The sequence below is a fragment of the Stylophora pistillata genome, chromosome 13 (assembly GCF_964205215.1).
Source record: "Stylophora pistillata chromosome 13, jaStyPist1.2, whole genome shotgun sequence".
Taxonomy (NCBI): Eukaryota; Metazoa; Cnidaria; class Anthozoa; order Scleractinia; family Pocilloporidae; genus Stylophora; species Stylophora pistillata.
Genome location: NC_142531.1, coordinates 12,342,312 through 12,366,451, shown reverse-complemented (window position 1 = coordinate 12,366,451; position 24,140 = coordinate 12,342,312). Strand labels below are relative to the sequence as shown.

General features: G+C 40.3%; 1 protein-coding gene across 1 annotated transcript; it reads right to left on the bottom strand.

Moving 5' to 3' along the window:
- Positions 1–215: 215 nt before the first annotated feature.
- LOC111336551 (polycystin family receptor for egg jelly) lies at positions 216–22,543 on the bottom strand. The gene is made up of 24 exons (XM_022942662.2): positions 22,413–22,543; positions 22,264–22,303; positions 20,404–20,665; positions 19,561–19,843; positions 19,107–19,266; positions 18,434–18,606; positions 15,074–18,341; positions 14,086–14,437; positions 12,853–13,298; positions 12,214–12,377; positions 11,828–11,998; positions 11,355–11,480; positions 10,772–10,942; positions 9,867–10,154; positions 8,783–9,430; positions 8,003–8,201; positions 7,463–7,623; positions 6,653–6,917; positions 5,257–6,336; positions 4,956–5,043; positions 4,555–4,732; positions 3,705–3,870; positions 3,180–3,377; positions 216–2,425 (listed from the first exon to the last, which is right to left on the bottom strand). The coding sequence occupies exons 1-24, from the start codon at positions 22,458–22,460 to the stop codon at positions 1,002–1,004; spliced, it is 10,359 nt and encodes a 3,452-aa protein (XP_022798397.2). The 5' UTR covers positions 22,461–22,543; the 3' UTR covers positions 216–1,001.
- Positions 22,544–24,140: the final 1,597 nt, after the last annotated feature.

Sequence of the window (24,140 nt, the reverse complement as noted above, 5' to 3'; positions counted from 1 at the left end):
TAAGATGTTTTTCAACGATGGCCAGTGTCGGAGCTGAACCAGGACGAGTCACAAGAGACGTTATGGATGTCCCATAATAGTCCGCTATTTTGAAAACCGTCAAGGGCATAGGGGAAAGTTTACGGACTTACACGACACCATAACACGGTGTTTACGGCCTTCCCAGAAAGAAGGCACCGGAGGCCCAAAAACTAAGCTAAAATATCAGTAAGAAGTTTGATTACCATATCCTGCAAATTTTATTTGTAAGCCCAGTATTTTTACAACAGAAAAGTCCTCCCGAATTTTAAATAAACACTTGCTGCATTCTATGTTCTTTCTTTATCAGAAGTAGGAACTTCGTCAGTCTTTATGATAACATAAATAACCCACCCTCATTATCACTATATGCGTGGCATTAAATCCGATCAAAACGTGCTTACGAACATGAACATCCTACAGTTTATCAGAGACCCCAGAACGAATCAGATATTACATCATCCAGCATCGGAAGCTTTCTTAAGTTGAATATTCAGAAAATCCCTTTAAAAATTGATGTTTGTAATTGTTTAACACTTGAAAACCATTAAGTAAACAAAGCAACGCCATTCTTTGTATCAGATCGCAGCTTAAAATGTTAAAGACCAAGCCAGGAAGAGGTTTTAATATAGCATACTGTTCCCAAGGACTTACTCAGTTACATCTTATATTAGATTGTCTGGTTGGTTGATCTACGATAGCGGTGACTCGCCGGGTGAATAAATATTTTATAGCTATTATTCCTGGCTGAACCACCATACTTATGAGACAAATAATAATGTTATTATGTACGATTATACTTTTGTAATAGTTCATGATCAATAGTAACAGGGTGATAAGTTGCTCTGTGGTTAAAACGAGAGAACTGATTTCTCTCGTACTTTCAGTACATAACCACAAAAACTGTGTGAATACATGCTAAGTTTTTCGATGTTAAGAAATTCTGTTGCAAGGTCGATACATACTCAACTGGCACTGAATTTTTATGCATCAGTCGAGTTCCACGGTTCAAAAATATCATCCTCGAAGTTCAAATTGATGGCTCCCTCACCAGCATCAAACCGTTCAGCAGCAGCATACATATCCTGACGTAGCTGCTCTACCTGTTGCTCCTCGTGTAGCTCAGCGTCTGCCTGAGCATAAGCAGCCTCAGCATTGACTCCCCACCTCCTCTCCACTATGTGATCTAGCAGGCGCTCCTCAGCCCACTCTTCACAATAAAAACCACTCAGCGATGTTTCCAGTCTTGTGAAGCGCTGCGCCACTAGATCCATCGGCTTAAACTTTCGCCTGGCTCTTAGTTTCTTCTTGTTGCTCAAAGCCAGTAGGTCTTTTCTAGTTTCTTCTTCAATGTCTGTCTTCTCCATCGACTCTTCAGAGTCAATCATAACCTTGTTTGGCTGCATTCCGGTGAACTTCCTAAAGCGCCGGATCATAAAGTCGACAATCTCGTATTCGTTCTCTTGATCGTCAATGGACTCTTTCACTTCGGAGAACACATCCAACACGATGGTCAGAAACATATTCATCAAAATGAATGTGCCAAAGACCATTATCGTGAAGAAGAATATTGGCCCAAGAATAGGAGCCGCCTCTTCGATAGCCCTGTAATCAAATGATCCGAGCAGAATTCCCATCACAGTCTCGCACGTGGAAACAAAGTTGTAAAAACCGGAAATGTCCTTGCCGAAAACAGCAAACGCAAATAGAGAGTAAGACAGGAAAAACACCAAAAAGACAACGGAGAATGCAGCCAAAGGACCGGCAGAACCTCTCAGAGTTTGCGCCAGAATCGTAATACGACGGTTAAAGCGTAGGAGCTTAATTCCCTTGATCCAGGCAGTGAACACCACCATGCTCACCATGTACATGAAAACCTCGTTCCAGGAAGCCACTCGACCGAAACTGACGTATTTTCCTGGATTTTCTTCGAGACTGGTAATTGCCTGGCTCACGAGCATCGTACGCGTGAAAAACATACCCACACACGTGAAAACCAGAATGATCATTATAAATTCGATATAGTTCCAGAACTCTTTGAAGTATCCCTTACGAAGCCTGTACAGTTGCTTAAGTTCTTGATAAATGAACACAGCAAAGAAAAGGAGGATGAAAAACTCGCAAGCAAGAAGAAATGATTCAAAACCGCCTCCGAAGGTGAAAAGGCGAGCAATCTTAAGGTCAGTGAACAGGAAAACTCCGTTGGTAGGGAGGAATTCTACAATCAGAGTCATAACGCAGAACAGATTTACTACAGGGTTATATGTGGCTATTTCCACGATGACTCCGCGGGTTTGTGAATCAATCCATTTGTTTTCCTCCAGGATCTGAATTATTTTCGTGGCGTTCTCTCTGGTGTATCCCAACTCCGCCACAAATCCGCCCCCACCATATGTCGACACGAATCCTAGGAGGATAAAGGAAGATTATGAAGAGATTAGCCATGGAAGGAATAGATCTTAAACTTTTTCAAGATAAAAATTAGTGATAATAATTTTGAACGACGTTTCGACCTCGTTGAGGTCATTTTCAAGCTGATGATTAATCGGGAACCACATTAAAGAGCGGCATGGACATACCCCAGGTGATTTGCATCACAGTTTCAAAATCCTGAAGAAATGCAAAAGTAAACTGGACTGCCTAATTTACGAGATGCTTTTTATAAAAGAAATTAAGCCAAGCTTAAACAAACAGTCAGACTCAATCCGCGCAAAGCTACTTTTATAATAATTTACGGTATCTTCGTATAATTTATAGTTTTACTTTCGTCAACTCTCATATTAATTTATTCGTATTGTCTCCTTTACAATTTTATCACTTCTATTTTACGCCTAGCGTTTACATATTTCCATATTTTAATCGCCTTTATCATTCCCACGTCTTGAATTTAGTACATATATGTAAAAATTTTCCTTCTCATCAGCTTGAAAATGACCTCAGCGAGGTCGAAACGTCGTTCAAAATTATTATCACTAATTTTTATCTTGAAAAGCTTTTCTAAAAAACTACTTATCAAGATCTTAAATTTAAAGTTAATAAAGTACTATCAGCGTCCGGACTGTGATTACGCAAAGTATGAAATAAAGTTGAAGAAAAGCAACGGAATACCAAGAGTTCTAAATAGGAAGCGCTTTCTCCTATGGAAGATACACATGTCTCACCCATCACAGGTAATGTGTCCAGTTCATCCGATGTGTTGAATTCCCAGGCTTGGTAAGTAAATGGTGGAATATACAAAGACTCGTTCTTGAGTGGCTCCCATCCGATATCAAACTGGCCTTTCTCCTCGGAAAAAAAGCCATACCAGTCGTTGCATTCGTCGATGTAAGGTGTGAAGTCTGATGCTACCTCACAGGAGTCTTAAAAAGAATAAATCGCGAAATTAGTCTAAAGGTCTCTTTCTTACCGAGGACCACTCAAACACAAATGATAACCGACCAATTTAGCTTTTGAAATCCTGTTCTAACGTTTGTTTAGTAAAATCTAAGCAAGAGTCTTCATCAGTTTCCAAAAAGCCCCGTAGCACTGAAGACTAACGGGCTCGTCCATTTACGCACTGAGGTGGCCTATTCTCGAAGACCAATTTACATAGACATGGACGACCTCTCTTTTTTTCACCCTGATCTGTTCTTTTGTTTCAAGCTGTGGATTAGGTCTTTATACTTTCCAATTACTTAACAACCTACAATTTTTAACTCTGAGTTGTCTTAGTCTTGCCATTCCCACGATGTATGCCGACAAATCTGCAGTGAAGCCAGGCTCCGTGTCATCTCCATTATACCATGCTGTGGTATACAAAGCATTCATCAGTGTCGTCTTAGCATACTGATAGAAATTTTCTCGGCTTCCAATCTACATGAGGTCAGTGAAAATAAAATATGTCGTTAGTACATACATTCGAACCTGTATTTAGCGGCACCGTATTGAGCGGCACCCTATTGAGCGGTCACCCTGTATCAAGCGTTCGATTGTCAAATTCCGAATATGTTTTACCCTAATTTTTACTCTGTTAAGCGACCACCGCTATTAAGCAGTCGCGTTACCCTTTACTAAGTCCCGACGGCCTGTTAGTATTGTTTTCCATCTGTATCGAACGGTCTCTTAAAGCAGAAATACCAACATAAAAACTAGGAATCATCTTTCAAGTAGCTTTTATTCTGTTTCTTTCCCAAAATCAAAGTGAGTGGTATTTATGGGCGAGATTCTGTATATTAAGTTGTCAATTATGGCACAAAGTGGCGTTGTGTATCATTTTTGATAACACCCCAATCTGTGGAACCTGCATCAGCCATTCCACGGGGGTAACCGCATAATACAGTTTCGACTGTAAAATGAAGACTTTGTACTCTCTCCTCCTGCAAAGAGTGCTAAGCTGATATCGTGTTCAGTTGTGTCAGGTAACTGAAGCGTTATTATTTTTAATCACGACAGTGAGATATGCAGGTATGGCCATGGTCATGTTTCACCAATATTGTAGCCTTTTAAACTGTAGCGCCTATCACTTGTACTCAAGGGAGACCTAGACGACATGCTTACCGCAGAGAAGCTCTTTTGGCCTCCGTGAACTCCCTCTACGAAAGAATTATACATTTCTTCCCTAAAAGCAAAGGAAGTAGGGTCCCTGTGAGAATAGCTGACGATGCATAAGCAAGCCACGAAAAACACGTACAACGCAACTTCCTTGACGATTGCATTCATTTTCATTTCTTTAAATCTGAAAAAAAAGCGTATTTTTCTGTTAAAAAAAAGTGGCATTTTAGGAAAGTAGATGATGCATAACTATTGATGAACATGTAAGAACGGCAAAAAGATAATCTAGGAGATAGGAGAATTATCTCTAAGTCACTTTAAGCCAGATCCAACGACCCCTCATTGGTTATTAAAGGTCATGCTGATAAACTGATTCAAAATAATTGAGTAGTTACAGATGAGTGTACCTGAGTTGTCTGGCTTTTTCCAGTTTCGACTTGTCGGGTGGTTGTAAACGAATCAGTGTCTTTGGTTTCATTCTTCTGTCGCCGGATTCTGGAAAAGAGAAAAGGGTCAAACATTAATTGGTAGTTTTGAGAAAAGAATTTCTTTTACACTCGGAGATGATTCTGGAAATCATTATTATGGTTCGTCGCAATTAAACGTGAATGGAAAAGAAGGGGATGGGGCTCAAGGAAGAATTGCACATTAAAAAAGATGAGTGGGAAGTTGTGAATGGTTTGATAAGGATGCTGTGGCTTTACTGACCTCTTGGACCGTCGTGCAGCCAGTCCTCGTCGTCGAGCTTTTTCTTATCTCCTTCCTCTTCCTCTTCTTCCTCTGCAGGTTTCTTGATGATGATTGCGATTACAAGTGCGACTGCGAGAATTTTGATAGGCTGACTGATAAGAACATCTTGAAAGAATGAGATCAACATGGACGAGATCCACTGAGCAGATTTTTCTTTACCAAATTGTAGTCCATAGAGGACACAGAAGAAAGCTGTCGTGAAACACGTTAAAAAGCAAATGACCCAGCCGATGTAAAGAAACCAATAGGGTAGCAACTTCTTCTTCTTCTTCTTTTTCTTCTTTTGCTTTTTTTCCATCTCTTCTTTTCGTTCCTGTTTAGAGATTCTAAAACTTATGTCTTCTGACTCGACACCTTCGGCTACTAGGATCTCGTCGTTTGCGGCCAAGTTCGTTTTGGAGCTAAAGTCCAAAAATGTTTCCTCTTTTCTCGAGTCCTTTTGCAAGATTTCGATAAAATCGTTCTTGTTGTTTTTGTTGAAGTCGAAGAAGCAGAAAAACAACTCTTGGAACCACCAACATGTTCTTTTACTGCGTCGCTCTCTGAGTTCTTCTTTCGTTGGCCTTGCTTCGACATTACGAAAGATTCCAACGATTAAGAGGTTAACAGGTACGACGATCAAACTGCTCATAATACCAATGCCAATTTGAGCGGGACTGAAAGCCAGAGGTCCTATCTGAATGGTAGAGGCAGGATCGCTTTCTCCTCCAACCTGGTAAAACATGGCGTTTGTGATCATAGAACAGTACAAAAGGGTTAAACAGCAGCTGATGCGCTGAAGTCGCGTGAAACGACTTTTTGCTGGCCGCATGAAGACGGAGAACCACAGATGGCCGTCTGCGAGATTTTTCTGTGTAGTGGAGTAAAACAGGTGGTTAAAGCTTGTCATTTCATCGAGGCCTGCCACAGGAATAAGTCTGTCGACTGCACCGTCACCTTCCTCAACAGCGAGCCAACTCTCGCAGATGAACAAGAATTTCTTGTCATTGTTGAGGTCGTGAACCACGACACGACTGACATACCATGAAGGCGAGCGACCTACAGCCAAAAGGAAGGCATCAGAGTCAACCACGGAAGCAGTTAGATTTATGACCATCACTATACTTTGGAAACTCGATATAATACAAACACCAAGATTTTTGTAACGGGAAGGAAGTTTGGTAACTGTATCGCCGGTTTTTTTTTTTTTTCATTTGGTTGTGAATAATACGTATCTTTTAAATCCTTCGAACGGGAGAAATGAGATTGATTAACCATTCATTAGCACTAAATCATTTCATTTCATATCTTTCTGGTACATAAGATCATATGATCAGTTCTGGAACATGATCCATTCCAAACGAAAATACTTTACCTCCATTATTGTGCCACAGGTGTAGGTAGTTCAGTTCCCCAAAACTTTCCGGAAACGTTGCCAAGAATACGTCGACCCCACGTCGCTGAAACGTCTTCCTTTTAGGATCTTTGAGCAGACGGGGCTCACTTTCGCCTTCATCCCCGGAGAGTATAAAACTGACCTCGGCTGTAGTTCCTGCACGTTTTCCGAACCCCGTGTACACTGTTATCTCGTAATGGTATTGGTCAAATGACTCGTTGTCCTCCAGAGGAGTTACTCCTGCCTAAAAGGTCAGATATAATTGCAATTTAAAAAAGGAATATGGATTTCACAACTGACAGGTATAAGGAAATCAGGGAATCTTATTTTGTCCTACAAGGGGAAGTAGATGGTTCCTGTAATCGAACAGATGCTCGCCAGAAGAGGCTGCGCTTTTAGGCAAAATTCATTGTCAGAGACAATTCTAGAGTTGAAATTAAGTTTTAATATGATTCCAGGTATAACATTCATTGAGAACCTCGCCCCAGTCTGCGAACCTGAAATTGAGTTGAAATTAAGTTTTAATGTGACTCTAGGGTATAACCTTCATTAAGAACCTCGCCCCACTCTGCGAATCTATCACTTCTGCTCCAAAGGTGTAGTGGCTACTCTCTCTTAGCTTGTTATTTAAGAGGATACATTGTGATAGTATGGGAAATCTGGTCTCAGTATGCAACACAGAAACCGTGTTATTGAGTCCAACTCTCAAAGATCTTCCTCGAGTGCACTTCAAACACTGGCCTATGGTCTTACTGTAGACTCTCTGAGCTATTTGAACGCTATTCATACCCTTTCAACATCCTTTAAGTCTTCTCTCCGTGCGTAAATAGCCAATATCAGGTAAACCCCAAATATTCCACAAACAACAGCCAGAGCGATAGGATTCTCTGCTAGGTTAGCGTTAAACACCTTGTTGAAGTCGATCGGGTTTGGCGCCACGAACATGCTACCTAAAAAGTGATATCAACAATAAGTCACTTAAACAACCGACCGAAAATCGATTGACGAGAAAACAAACAGGCAGCTAATCATTTATCAATCTACTAATCATTTAATTATTTATCAATCTATCAATCCATTGCCAACAGGCAATCGCTTCATTAGTCTAAGTGTAGTCATGCCTCCAATAATGCATTAAGAGATGTCACTCGAGACAATAATGATAGGATAGTGATAATAAAACATTTATAGAGAATAGCTTAGGATAAGTGCACTGGAAAAAGGTTTTCCCACGCTTAATTGAACTGTTCACGTTTGCACTTTGTTTTTGTAGATTATCAAAAATAGTAAAACACCAGGCACTCTCAGAAAAGAACGAGTGACACTCACTAGCAATATTCACTTTGTTCACACTTTTTCTGAATCGTCGTCGCTTTACAACTTTTTTAACGGGCTGTGAATCCCCACTTGAGGCAGCCACTGTCGGTGCCTCGGTTGTTGCCTCAAATTCTTCTTCAACCTCTTCCTCCTCGTCTTCTCCGGGTGTACATAAACAATGTGTGCTGTTAGCGATGGTTTTTGGTCCAACCTGGTATGGAAAAGTTTAAATGAAGCGAAGTATTAAGAACGATCATGGCTTTTAGACTTCCCTAGTTGAATGAACTCTTGGCTGACATATTCACGCAATTGTTGGAGTCGAGTTATCTTGAAGTCATTCCAGAGTAATTGGTTCTGCACTCATCCCTTTTTCTTGGTACTCAGAAAAATAACTTAAGGGATAGAAAATGGGTATTATAAGTTGGTAAGATTCTAGATCACAATTGGCGAAGAAGCATATCATTAAGGTTCAATCGGGACTCGTACAAAAGGAATAAAGCTATCAAATAAAATATCTAAAGAGTTGACCAAACCATCCGGTTCATAAATAAAGGGGCTTGCCTTGGTTTCTATGGCATCAAGTGAAGAGGAATTTCATAACTTTTTCAGGAAGCAAAGTCAGTCCGGTACAGACGTGCCTTAAACACTTTTCATGAATTTGTATCGTTTTATGTATTGGCACCTATTTTAGCTCCTGGATGGAGAAGTAAACTGTGTCAAGTGTCAGTCTCGATAGATAGACCCCCTTCCCCCATGTCCCAAAGCCAAAAGAAAATTAAAAAACATTGTTACCTTACAGCCTTTTGTTGTCCAAGTGTTTTTATCTTCATCAAACATTTTACAGGAAGGCAGATAGATTCGCATGGCATAGCTGGTGTTTGCGTTACTCAAAGCATCTTTGTTTATAGCTTTCACACCTAAATAGAACTGCTTTATTGTCACGTTGGCCAGCAGAGTAGAGAGATCTGTACCATTATTGCTTTCGTTTTGTCCTCTAATGAGCAGAGGGTTGAGCAGTACGTGCGGGATCACATAGGTAAATGGGTGTGGCCGTTTCTTCATTTTCTTTGCTTCCGTTGGAGTCGGAAAAGTGTGCACAAAATCGTAATGATTTGCAGTCGGTTTTTTATCGTACCTCACTGCAACCATAAACTTGATATCTGGGTGAAAAAACTTCATCTCTATGGCAACAGCTGCCTCTATACTTGAGCGATTGAATTTATGAATGCGCATGGGAGGATCACCCTCTGCGTAGTGGTTGAGCTCCATGGGTTTAACGGGATTTATCTTGAGATTTCGGGGAACAAACATTTCCAACTGTTGCCCTGCTAGGTCCAGCGGCTTGCCGTTACCATCCGTGAGTGATAATCCAACCGTTTTAGAATTTAAATCACTAGAACTGTTATCCCAAGCAAACGGGTTCTTGTCCATCGCAGAGAGCTAAGTAGACAAGTGAGGTTGAACAAAGTTACAGGAAAGACAGAACTTACTTAAAAGGTTTGGATGTACCCATCAAACTGGATGCGTGTGACAAACATAGATTTGAATTTGCGAACTACTTTGATTCAAAGGTAAGCCATCCGCTCATGGCACACTACAGCTTCGTCTCCCAACAGAGAACCCTGATTTTGGGCTTTAGCTTAGGACAATTTTTTAATGACGCTGGTTGAAGGCTCGCACACAGAATAAAACAAATCAGCTGGCCAGCCGTTAGCTAGTTTTAACAAATAAATAAAGAACAAAAAAGTCTCAGTAACGTGAAAAATCGACAAAAACAAATCCATCCACGCACTATAATGCGACTTGCTAAATTGGTCGCTCTGAGGAATGATACATGATAGGAATGATAAATTTTGTAATTAGCTGATGCACAAACCGTTGAGCCGATGGCACTTGTAGCTCCATCTTCCACAGAAGCATTAGCCCCTCCAAAGAGCGCCATAGGGTCGGGTAATTTGACTCCACCCATTCCTTCCCCTTCCTCGGCATCTTCGTCGTCGTTCTCGCCACCGATATCATCAATAGTCTTTCTTCCAACAGACATGTCCAGATTTGGCGACGATATCGACTTCGGTTTGTCTCCTGCTGCTAGCTGCTTCATAAGAGCACCACTGACCTTGTCTACCACGCCGAGAGCGTTTTTGGTGTTGTTTCGACTTTTGCTCTATGGAAGTAACGTTAAAATTGATAGATAAAAAATTAGAGCCCGTTAGTTGTAAAATACAGTAGTACGGTCTCGTTTCTGCGCGACACTTTTTATATTTGCAAGCTAAAAAGAAGAGTGAAGAAGAGAAAGATCGCCAATTGCAGAAGCAGAGCGCGATTTTGGATAAAAAATCATCCTCAAGGCGCCTTTTTGCTCATTTAAAGGTGGGACGAATAGCAAGGTAATATCGTTTATCGTAAACGTCTTTTTTATCTTCTTAAGAAGACTTGGTGAGCCCCTGGTTGTAAGGAAAGTTAACACCATGATCACATCAGCCAGGTTACAGGACAGTTGCAAACACTTACAAAATGTTTGTTATTTAGATTCTAACGTAAAAGAAGGTAGGGACGCTAAACAGATGACAATTTCACGCTTAAACGATATATTATTACCCGTTTGATTGATAGTAACTAAGAATATGGAAGCGGCAAAATGAAATGACTTGACGAATCAAATTACCTTGCTAAGTCGTAATAGTGTGTTCTACGCTATATAGTTACCATAACCCCAATCAGTTATTAAAAGAAACAATAAAGATAGACATGTCAGCGAACATGTCTATCTATAATACTTACTGGATCTCCCGAAGACGTTCCATTGGCGGCTTTTTGATATGAGTCAATTGACGCTCCTACTACATTGCCAATGGCGGAACCCAGACTTTTTGCTACATTTTCCACGTCACGTGCGCTGTCACTGCTCGTCAGGAAGTCACCCATCTCACCTAACGCATTCACTGTAGCGTTCTGTTGAAAAGAGAAAAAAGGAATGCCAGATATAAACATGTCTACTTCGTACATATTTTCAAATGTTCCAGCGTTTCTCGCAATTTTTTTTTTTTGATCAACCTGGTGTTTATGAACGGAGTGGAATTTCACCTAACTTTGTCCAGTTCCTTTCCTTAGAACATCTTAAAACATCATTTTAAAATTGACTAATGAAAGGAACAGTATATCGCAGCAGTGCCATCCACAAGTTATCACAAGGAAACGGCTGGACCCCGGTCGCACACAGGTGCCTCGTTTAATCTTCCTGGTATTACATTTCTCATTTCTTTCATTTCCTCTTATTTAGCTCTTTGTTTGTTGATATCTTAAAACCATTAAATAGCATGAAAAATGAATAAACATTTTTAAAGGTATCACTGAACGCGTTTACCTGAGCGTCTTCGTCCACTTCACCTGTCGCTGATGTCAGTGAGTTGAGAGCTTCTCCCTTCATGGCTACACCGTCAAAATCTTTGACAGGGAGCTGACTTAACTGACCAGCTACCTTGCCACGGAACTGAAAACCAATAAATGGTCTAAAGTTCTAGCAGCTATACTAGGATGGAGTCATATAAGGCTCAATGGATAGCTTCATCTCATCATGACTGCTTCCGTATATGAGTTGACAACAGGGTAACTAATTCAATCGCAGCGGTATCGACTACAAACACGGTTAAAATGAGAGAGAAATTGGATTTGGTGCTTTTTAGGATGGGTTCCTCCTGCCCTTCCAAAAAGGAGCCTCTCCGTGGGAGGTGATTCTGAATTAAACCATCAATTTTCAGTAGGGTATTGCAGCGAGTTTTCTACAATTGACAAAAGGGATGAGGCCGGAAATAAGACATGATAGCGGCAATAACATACCGCAGCTCTTTCTCCTGCTCCATCGTCACCTTCCTTGCCCGCTTTAGCATTCAACACAGAGCTTGCCGCTCCTGCGAGTTGAACAGCTTTTTGGTCTCCTCCCTCGCCACCTGCAGCGGCTTCCATGTCTCCGAACACTTGATCGTAATCGACATTGACTGGTTCTAGGACCTAGAGAGATCGTAAGAGAACAGGTTACGGAATTCCTTTCACAATATGCTCAGCCAAAAGTTTCAGAGTTCATTTGTGTCAAGCAGGCAAATCGTCCCTGCTGTTGACCTTTTATAACCGACTGATTGTGTGCTGAATAAACACACAATGAAGAATAGGGAAAAGTTACATTTTTCGTAAAATTCATTTCAGAATTTGAGGCTCTCGATACGTACCCGTACAGAAAACTGAGTTTCAGTACTCAGTAAATAGGCGTCCATGACTTTCACTCTGACTTCTATCGTATAATTGTATTCCGGCTTGCCAAGGGGAAATACCGATGTCATATTGTTGTCAAGTCCCGCAGATAAGGGAACAATTTCTTCTCCATTTTTAAGCTCTGAAAAGCATGAAGTAGAACAATTGTTTTTATTGAGGTACAGTAACCTAGAGTCATCGAACCCTTCACTTAAGCTTCCTTATCAGTAGGAGGAAGAAATTAAGGTAAACGAGAAGCTTTGAGATGGCTTTGTTGACCGGGTCGCTGGAGATCCGGCTAAGAAATTGCAAATGTTACTTAAATTAAGCTCGGATTAGCTGAGCTAAAACTACGCTTTGCCATGAAAATTAAATCTTGACAAGTCAAGACGAACAGCTCGGTCAATGAAAGCCAAAGATTACTTTCCTCATCCATATTGCACTTTGCAAGTCTTTCTCTCTAATAGAGGTCAAACATTGGTAATCTTAAGCTGGATTTCAATTCCTTCTTTTCGATCACTTACCGATACAGCTCCACTAACACTTCGAAACATTTCTCGGCAATTGTCAGCTACACACTATCATGAATCTCTCCCTGACCCCTTAATTAGTCCTACCTATCAGATAAGTAAGAGGTACATCTGGATCCGACCATTCCTCGCACATCACGTTAAACTGAGTTTCCAAAGCGAAGCCTTCAGACACAGGGACACTACACTTACCCCCTGTGGGGGCAATGTTCATTACCATCTCCTCTATCACATAACCTCCCGGGTATCCCCCTGGTCTCCATGCATTAAGTTGTAGCCTGTACGTCCGTCCGGGTAACAGGTATCCAGCCTCAATAATCAAGCTTGATGCTTTAAGTCCTGTGGCTTGTGTATAGTCCGTCCAGTCTGTTTTCTCTTCCCAGGAATTCTCGTCATCTTTACCGGCTCCTTCGAGTAGCAGGGAGAGTTTCCACTGATACTCCAGGCGATCATCAATCTTGCAGTCGATGCACCGACTCTCCATAATCAGCCGTTTGAAAGGATTTTTCTTCGCAAGCACGTTGAACACATACCTAATGAGCAAACATGAATAGCTTCTATTAGCTTCAGAGTTTTGCTACATTCATCAAGATAAGAAACTTGAATGATTGTCTGAAAGATGGACCGATGCGCTACGTGAAAAAGTAAAATAAGTTTGTCTCTCTGAAAGCCACTCATCTGAAGTTCGTCTGTTGTCATCTCGCGTTTCGTGAGGAATTTGCCTCATTAAAATAAATTAGTTTATTCATCAGCAAGAAACAAGATTTTACATTTTCAAACCTGCGACTTTAAGCCGAATTTTTTTCCGATCACCATTAGTGTCTAATATGAGCCTAAGGTTAATATTATTGTTAACAAAAGTGCTTTTACCTGAAATGAAAAAGGTTTATCCGGTAGAATGAACTTTTCCCTGTCTTTTCGGGTGATCATGGTGGTACATGAGAAATCTCACCCTTATTTTGTCTATTCCACAGTTCTCAATGAAGACAAATTCAGTGGCTTGACTACGTTTTTTCCATCAGATTACAAGTTATTGTTTGAAAAAGAAAATCGAGAGACTAACAGACACAAATTCCTATTCAAATGAAAACAAGAAACGAACACATAGTTCATTCTCCTCAAAGATTTAACTTTTCTCATATCAGAAGATTTATTATCGTCAATCACATCCAGGAAATTTTTGGCGTATAGGCAAGATTGTGGTGCTTTCTTTTCCACATCAAGTTTAGTGATGGATTATCTAATGCCATGAATGAAGTAAAATTCGGTAAGACGCAGATTGGCCGACATTAGCAGCTTAAACTTAGTTTTAAAACTTACTCTATCACCATGGTCGGCGGTTGTCCTCGTAGAACTTCAACCCTTTGGTCATAGTGGCTCTTGCGAGTATCCTTCTGCACTATAACACTAAAATCATACATAGTGCCTTGATAGAAGTCTCCCGTGAACACCGAAGCTATTTCATTATTGCCGCCAAAAACGTAAGTCCCATTTTCCCAACATCCACCACTTTCAACTTTTAACGCAGTGGTTTCTGGGAACTCTTCATCTACCTTCTTACACATCCAAGTGTACTCAATGCCAGTCTTGTCATTCGGAAAGTCCGGATCCTTAGAGTCAGACGCATCCAATTTCAGGAGTAATTGGTAGCCGATGGAACGCTTGAAACTACCTGAAATACATGGAAAGAATTCTAATTACATATGATCTTGTGTGCCATTGAATTTCCCTGAGCATCCTTTTTGACACAATACCGTTGTACACTTTACAATTCGGCCAACTACCTGGTGACTTTACTTTTCCATTTCCTTTAATTCCATCAACACAATGAATTAGGGGCACTGAGGGCTGAATTTCCCTTCCTGAGGAGCATATTTTATTTATTTTGAAAATATCTGCTGTTTGACTGGCATCTTGCAAAGCCTCCAGCTAAAACTCGTTGTGAATGTCTTGTCATAGTTTTTGTTTTTTTCATTTTCTTTTTTCCATCCCCTCCTTCTAAGTTCTCTGAGTCCTTGCGAGATCCCTTGGGTTGTCCTTACAGTTCGATGGTATATCTCGGAAATTACTAAAATGAAGCTGTTTTAAAATATGTCTGCACGAGTGACCAGTCTGTGGTACTTGAGAAATGAGACTTCCCTTTAAAGAATGAGCTTATTTTATGGTCTTTCCCTGGATGGAATTAAATTAGGTCATATCCGCTTCTTAAGGTGCTAGAGATGAAAAGGGAAAGAGCTACAAAATCTTAAACGGCTGCAAGATGTATAGACTTGAACTAAAAGCACGAGCTGTCTTTTTCTCGACATACCTCTTATTACTGCAGTCATTTCAGACCGCTTTACTTCAATCCATACATTGTCCGTGCCGGCGAATTCCGACAGGTCCCGATCCTTCCCCTGAAAGCTGACTGTAAGCTTAAACTTGATGTGGCCGAACGGAAGCTTCGTTTCTTTTATCAGCAAGTCCGCTCGCCGCAAAGCGTACTCTGTAACGGGATTAGTAAAATTGTGCACAAGGTTTACTGACAAATCCGAAATTGGAATGCTTTCGTTACTTCGGTCTTCATAGCTCACAAGGAAGACGCCCCAAGTAAAGACAATACTGGAGGCCACAGGACACTTATAGGAAACTTCGTGCCTTAGCGTGAGCATTTCGGATTTTTTAATCTTCTGTGGCGGATCTTTGAAATCTTCTCCAACGATTTTCACTGTAGGTATATTGCATGGGTTGGTAGTAATATTCACGAGAGTGCTGGCAACTTTCTTTGACACAGTGTTGAAAGCCGAAAGTTTTGCAGGGTATGACCCCATGTCATCGTATTCATGAGTAAGCTCGACTTTAGTCTGATTGGAATTCAACTCAAGAAATTTGTTATTAAGGGGTAGTAATGACGGTCTGCAACGTGGCTCGCCCATGAACGTTATATGCGAGTCCTGAAAATCGAGAGTCAGACATGTGTCTGTTCCAGGTTCCTCGATATGAATGGTGAAATACGTTGGGTCGCCGTAATATGTAGGATAACTAGCGCTAATCGATATCTTTTCGACCGCTTTCTCTATAACAATGTCTTTGGTGGAATTCATTGTAGCTAAAATATTATTTACAGTCACTCCAGTTCTGTAAATCCCAGAACGGTTGTACACATGGGTTGTGTATGGTTCCGAAGTGACTTTCCGTGGCGATCCATCTTCGAAGTCCCATGTGTAACGTTCATCTTTGGCTTGCATCGTAACGTTGAAAAAGACAGTTTCCATGGCACGGAAAAAGTTTTTGAACCCTCCAAAGCCTTCCGTTCTTACTCCTTCTTCAATTCGCATCACACTGATACTGACATCTTTGATCTCTTGTACATCAATATCCGCTGTTAGAACGAGACTGCTAACATTGTTAGAAATGTTAACCAATGCTGTAAAGATCCCTTCCGATGTATATGTATACGTCTTTACAAACAGCTGCGAGGGTGAAATTATAAAAGGCGCACTCTGTGTGAGACCAGACCCATCCGCAAAATTCCAAACACAGACCGCATTAGTCGGTGGCGTCCCATCTGCTACTAAACGCAGGTTGAGCGTGGCTATCCCAGGGTTTAATCTTATAGGGCTGTCTGTCGTCAGAGAAATGTTCGCTACTGGATATTCAACGACTAAAGCATCGGTTAAATCCAAAGAAACATCCGAAAAAGAGTTTGAAACTGTAACCCTCACAGGAAATGCTCCTGGCCTAGCAAAGGCGTGAGAGCTAGATTCAAGTTCGTTTTGTTTCGCCAAAGTACGATAGGATGTGTCTGTGCTGCCATCATTATAATCCCATACGTATCTAATCCGGGAACCCTCCTTAACTCTGATATCAATAGCAACGCTTTCATGCACTCGGATGAACCTTTTCTGGCTTGTCACTGTCACGCCTTTGATAGGAATGTCCACATCGTGAATGCCTGTGAATTCCGCCTCTCCCAGACGATTATGACACTTTACAGAAATGTTGTAAGAGCCAATCGCCGGGTAATAATGAAACAGAGGCTCACGGAGATGTGTGTAGTCGATCTTAAGCCTGTCTCCGTCTCCGAAGTGAAGCGTGCAGAAAAAGACTGTTCCCGTTTTCATATCAACGATGATCTCTGAATCGTTCTTAAAAATGGCTGGATTAGCACTTAAGGTGAGTCCTGTGATATTTTCAATATTCTGGACCACGACCGTTGCGTTGAGAAGTCGCTTGACCGAATTGACGGCATTATAACATGTGATCTCTACCTTATAAACTCCAACCCTGTTATAGACATGGCTCGTGCTGTACTCGATGCTCACTGTTGGTGGTGTCCCATCCTTGAAATCGAACGAACACCTGACATTGGTTCCATTCTGTACGACACGGTTAACAGTGACCGTATCACCCACAGCAAAGTAAACCTTCTGCGTGACATGGGCAGCAGGGAGACTGAATTCCACCTCTGAAACTGGGATTTCAACAACCGCCGGAGAAATTATGGAAATATTCGGACCAACCAGATTAAAAGCAAAAACACTAACTGTATAGTTTCCAACAGCGGAATACAGATGAGTAGTGGAGCATTTGCGACTTCCGTCCAATGTGGTGGCCTTTTCGTATCGGGGGCTACCATCTCCAAAATCTACCACAAAAGTTATGTTGGTACCTTCAGCTGCTTCCCACTTGATTTCAGTCGACAAGCCAAGTGCCTTAGCTTTGATTGGATTGGAAAATGTAAAACCTTTTATGAAATCGAAAGCAGCGATAACTGAATGTAAAACTTTTTGGTTTACAGAGTTTGCAACAGTGAGTCTTATATAGAAGGTCCCAGACGACGTATAATTGTAGGTGGTTGAGTTTGACTGAGTGCGCACACTGCTTCCATCTCCGAAGTCCCATATATAAGTAACGTTGGAACCGGAATGCCAAGGAACATCAAACACAACTGATTCGTGAGTGTTCACGATGCTTCGATGGCTCATCGTGACGTTCTCGCCCACAGGAATATCCACTGCTACCAGCACAGTTTGCGTGATGTTCGAGATCAAGTGTTTAACTCCTGTGGATTTATATAAATGCCGTATGACAAAGTCCGCGGCATGAACATAGTGTGCTGCCACGATATAATGCCTGTGATACATACTGGGATTGCTTGACCTAAGTAAGGTGTCCCCTATCTGTGGGTTGGTGTGGTACTCGAACTCGAAAGCTGCTCCGTCAGCTGGATTAATCTCTCTAAACGCTAGATCCCCACCATCGGAAATCCAACCAAGAACATCTCCTTGTCTCACAGAGGGCTGCTCATTAGTTGGTAAAGTCTTAATATGATGGCCCAGGGTGTCAATAGTAATCAGGTTCTCAAATATGAGCTCATAATCCGCCCTGGGTACGTCGGTCTTATGCGGCACTAATGGAACACATGCTTTTCTAGTTTCTGTGATATTTGCTATGCAACGCCTTCTGAAGATGCAGAAAATCTCCGAAGGTTGGCATTTTTTCTTGTAGGTAGGATCACAAGTTTCACCTTCCTCCACACACGACTTGTTGGACAGACAATACTTTTCACCAGCGTCACAGCGAGGACGGAATATCTACGAATAAAACTCATATTTTTATTCAATTTGTCGCATGTACCCATACTCTAATCAAGTTACAAGCTGAGAAGAAGGTTAACCATGCCTACTTGTAATCTTAGCTTTCCTATCTTTGCTCCTTCAAACTCGAATTCAGTGACTGTGCCATCGTGTCGGAACTCATATGCTGGTGATACGATCGTCCCTTGGGGGCTTGGCATGATTGAATAAAATGTATCATTATCGCGTGGAATTTTTGGACCAGCGTTGTAATAACGAGAACCTAACAAAATAAGTAGGTGATCGTTAAATACATTTGAGGTAAGAAATCATTTAGTTAGGCATGAATTATCTGCATGTAAACCATTTGTAAACAACGCTTCTGAATTAGCTGTAAGTTTTAAAAATTGAAGCAGATATTTGTCAGCAAGTTTTCATTTTCAGAAAGCTTTGCGCACTCAGAGCGAGAAATCGAGTCCAGGATATTTAAAAGAAAACTATCCGCTATCGGTTGTAAGCCGTTGCACGTTTTTCCATTTTGAGAATCGGAACTAGGAGTGACTTATGAGAAAAACATTACTATATTTGCGCTTGTTGGATAGGAGATTGATATAGCCAACTCTATGTCACGCACTTTGTTGGCTTATATCCAACACGCCCTCATCCAATAATTATCAATTCAACACAGACCTTGAAAAGATGGTACGAATACACATTACTGTAAGCTATAAATTACCGTTCATTTCAATTTGTAACTTGGCTTATGTAATGGAAGGTACTCACTCAAAGGGATGGACTCATAGCTTCCATCACCAAAGAAGAAAGTGTTGTTGATTCGTGAGCCCCGGATCAGTGAGCCATTGCATTCTATCCAGGATCCTAAGGGAACCGAGTGTGGGCAGAGAAGCTCTATGTGCCCCATTGGGTCATCTATGTTATACATCTAGATAAAAGAAATATTCTCGTGAAGCTCATGCGTGCCTTCCAAATTTTCAAAATGCATCAGCACTGGCAAATGAAACAAAACATTGAATAGATTCAAAGTTCTTTTAAGCTGATGCCACTCAGTTGTCTGTTTTATGATTGAGGGAAACTGTGGTTTGTCCAGATAGCGCGCCCCACCCTCTCGAAAAAAGGGAGATTCAGTTAGAACCAATCTTATGTTGGTTACAGCGTTTTCCTCAGTATGTGTCACTTTTTGTTGTAATTTCTTGCTACCACACTTAGTTATGGGTACCTGTGAAACGGTTACTGATCCCGTAACAAGATTTGTTGCTGTCATAGAAACAATGTATGATCCTGGCTGGTCGTAGATATGACGAACTTGAGGCACCTTCGATGGCTCTAACGATTTCGAGCCATCACCGAGCGTAAAGGAGAATGTAACGTTCATTCCATTGGTCAAATTCGCAGATATCGTGACTGGTTTCAGCACTTGTAAATGACCTGTGTTCATAAGACTTAAACCCAATATCCTCTCAGATGCAGAGTAAATGCTGATTTTTCGTTCGCCACCGCATCTGAGGGAGGTAAGGGAAAACAAGCTCATTATATGTACCCTTTTATCGCAAATTACTTCAGTCAGACAAGAAAAAATCCTAGCAAACACTAGTACAAGGTCCAAATTTTAAATTTCAAACTTTTTATCATCCCTTGAATCCTCTATCAAACAGACCCGGTCACAAAAATGAAGCCCAAAGAACTGTATCGACTGTTCAGCTTGATGGCAGATCAGAGTTTCATTTTCAGGCTTTCGCGATTTAATAGTTTAACCGTTATTGGCAAATTGGAAATGCTGGTGAATACTCACTCTACTATATATTTAAGAATTAACAAATACGTGCAGCTCTCTTGTGCGATCTATCAGACCTTCCGACTATGCGGAAACTGGCAATAGTTCCGTGGTTGTCTTCCTTATACATGTTGCCATTTTAATAATGTCACGTGCAGACTAGTATTTTTAATCGTTTTGAACTCTGATGTCGCAAGATATGTTATCATACGAAAAATGTGGAGTATCCCTAACCCTTAGCATACTTTCGTGTTTGTCTCCAGTTAATTCTTAGCCTTAAAGCCTCACCTAAGCCATTCTCGTGCTTCGTTAGGCCAGCTGTCTGAACCAGGACACTTCTTACCACATTCAGAATCATTCAATGCCATGGTTGAGTTTGGTAATGAATTTGCACAGAGACAGATATCTCCGTCTTCTAGAGCAGCATAATGATATTTCCTGCCGCACTGCCGCAGGCAGTGCAGTGGACTGATATCATTCCTATCATAATCTCCGGGGCTTGAGATAAACAAGCGTTCCTCTTCGTTGATGGCAAAGCAACCCATGTACTCTGAATGAAGAAGAAAACGTCATGTTATGATTTCACAAAATCACTTACTTTTAGTTCTACCAGTCAAAGTAGAGGCCAAACAACATATTAACTCAGGTTACTCTTAACAATTCGTGAATTTTACGGGCTGACTGTTCACCGCAACTTGTTTAAATCTCTGGATACAGAGACGAGTGAGAGTGAAAAGTCTCGTTCCTAGAAGCACAATACGATGACCCCATTCTGAACGAAATCCGGAAAACTAGGCCAGCAGTCCAGGTTACTAACCAGGGTATGGCAGCAAGAAAAAACGTCATTAAAATTGAAGTGATAATACCCAGTGGGGAATTCAGGAAATTCTCATGCGCTGGAAACAGAAAATTAATACTCGACGGAGTTTGAAGACAATATTTACTTATACTTTCTTTCAGTGATGTTTTTAAAATGCTTCATCTTCACTTAAACATTGGATCTCATATCGTGCACTAACAGTTCGCACAATTCTATTGCACAAAGCATTAATTCAGTTACCCTTCTACATTTATTTATTTTGTCTCTTGTTTTTGCTTTACTCTCGTCTACCTTTTTGTGTCTTGCAATTTGTTTTTGAGCTGTTACGTATTTTTTAATTAAGTTTTTTTTTCTTCAACTTCGGTAAAGGAAAATCATCATAGGAAAAAACTGAACAAGTTTTGTTTTAGAGACAAGACGATAACATTTTAGAAAGCCGTCACTTTTCTTTTCTACCGTCGAATGTTCCAGCAATTACACGGCCGAAGGAAAACAAATAACTGTTAGTCACATGTATATTTTTGCAAACAACAATGAAACAGATCTTCAAAAAAGTAGACTGTTGTAAAATTAATGATGTTTATATTACAACTGTTCAGACTTGTACTCGTCTCGGAAAGCTTTCAGAAATCTGAAGGTATTCAAAATGAAGTGAAATGAGAAATGGGTGTTTCAAATATGAAAAAGAGTGATAATGTTCAGATAATGCTTCTTTTGATGTAAGTAAATGTTAACAGTTGTGCCAAAGAAATCAATAATTAACGATAGGCTATCAGTAATTTCATCTTAATTATTAAATACATCTTCCTTGAAAACCCACTGAGCCATGAATTTTTCATGAGTTGAGAGTTTCATAACTTTTCCTCTCTCGAAACCACTGAAACTATGCAACTACAGCTATAAAAATCTATCTAGTACGTAAATATTAACAGAACGGGAACACTTAATTCTGGTTCTTAAATCTCTGCACGATACGACCTTCTTACAAACCTTACTTTTGCCAAAAAAAAGACTTTCCATGTCGGACATGTTTGAGAATCAAATTTAAAGGGGTCTCTTTTCCGTACAGATATTAGTATTTCGTTCACTGAGGACTTAACGTTTTATACATATATTTCTAAAGTAAAATTCCATCGGTGTATTTGAGGTTTCGTGTATTAGTTGGAAGGACATTAGCTCTGAGGAAGGAAAACTCACTAATTGATAACAGTTAAGTACATTGTGTAACTGTCGTTATCAGGCTATTTCTTACCATTTAACCGTTTAGCAGTTATAGCTATTTGTATTTTAGGAGACGAAAAAACAATCTAAACTTAAGTAAACGTTACCTTCGGGTCGTACTTGCTTTCTCAGAGTCGAAACTCGAACCTACAAGGGTGAGTGACGAAGATTTAGTAACATAATTTACAGAACTTCCCAAGATTATGCAAACAAGAAAAAATAGCAAGTGACATTAGGTAAAAAATTCATTCCTCACAGTAAAAAATGCTAAAAGAATGAAACATCCCACGTAGATATAATTCATTTCGTCAGATTCTTGCGGCAAAGAGTGCCTTGTCTATAACTCAGTTACGAAAGACGAAATGCGTGCAAACCACTCAACCTCCTTCAGCCTAAGTGCAAATCGCGGCAAACTTCCCAATTTGACAAAATCCGCAAACTCATTAGTTTTTGATTGGTGAAGTTATGAAAAACGATAGTTCATTATTAATCACTGATTACCTCTTATCTATCAGGATCTTTGGTTGAACTAATTAGCGACTGTTGATTACTTTTAGACATTACATTGAACCACATAAAATTTCAAATTGCACTACGATTCCGTGAACATTTTTGTGATGCACTGACGTCGTCTCAGGGAAAGCCTGCTATCTACCCTAACTGGGAGTTATTTCATTTGAGCGATCGCAAAATTAGTCAAAAAGCGTCAAACAAGCACTTTTTAAATTGCGAAGTATAAAATAATTTGAGAGATAAATTTTTATTACATCACAGGGTGGCTCAGCTGAATCGTTTTCACAATAAACAAATTACCCACGTAAGGTATGGAAAGAAGATAAAGCTCCGTAAATATTCCATTGTGTTATTGCCATGTGCGGTTTTTTGAAATGACACATTTGGCTCTAAGGAATTATCTGGAACAACTGAAGAGAAAGATTCTTCAAAGGAAAAAAGAATTGATGTGTGATCTGTCTTTCAGGCAAACAGTATTCAGCTCCAATCAAAGCCTATTCAGTTTATGTCAAGAAAAGGGCGCTCTGTTTTCGCATTCAGAATAAAAATTTCACTGGTTCTCAATAACCTCAGTACGCTAAATAGTAAGCTATGCCGGTCCCCTTCAGTTTCAATCAAACGCGATATAAGAAAACTGTAGTAAATTTGGCACTATTGAAACAGTTTTCAATCATGAGATCACATATTTACTAGATTATTCTGTTACAGGTTTGTATGTTGCACACCATTAATACCAGCACTCAAGAAGCTGAAATAATAAGCATTAATTTGAGTAGCAAAACTTTAAAATATTTTTCTTTGATAAGAGTTTTTGGTTGTCAACTCGACCTAGTGAAAGGTTTCAAGGATTTCGGCAATGGCCAAAGTGGCGTTTGTGAAGGCCTGAATAAAATAACTGTCCTAAATGTGATAAAGTCCTAAATGTAATAACATTTGGTCCTAAATGTAACAAAGTCCTAAATGTTATAAAATTTAGTCCTAAATGTGGTAAGCCTCCAATAAAATCGTTTAACTTCGCTAGTGCATTGTTGTTATTGCGGACATCCACATTGAGATGTTAAAGTGACAGCTGTTGCACCAAAGAACCCTCTGACCGATATACATGACATATTGCAAGGTCGCTGATATTAATCTGCGTCTTTTTATTCGCTGGAGACGTAGGTTGAGAAGCATTAGCAACAAACATTTGTACTGATGTGCTTTTGGCATCATATTGACAAACGTCAAAACAATGAGAATGCTGACCAACACTCTCTATATATCATTGGCTCAGACTCTTGAGTGCAACAGACTTGGACGATATACTTGTGTGACCAGTAATAAAATTAACACTTCATGAACCAAATTACATAGCAAAGGATGTCCACTGACCTATACGTTAGACAAAGTTTTTACTGTCCTTCCCAGATTTGTATGGGTCTGCATGAAATATATGCATGAAATGCATGAAATATATGCGTTATTGACCAAG

Coding starts and splice junctions, on each gene's coding strand:
- LOC111336551 (XM_022942662.2), bottom strand. CDS start 22,460: ATGAATTATATCTACGTGGGATGTTTCATTCTTTTAGCATTTTTTACT. Junction 6,337..6,652: donor CCTGTGGCACAATAATGGAG/GTAAAGTATTTT, acceptor TTTTGGCTGTAG/GTCGCTCGCCTTCATGGTAT. Junction 3,378..3,704: donor ACAACTCAGAGTTAAAAATT/GTAGGTTGTTAA, acceptor ATTCTTTTTAAG/ACTCCTGTGAGGTAGCATCA.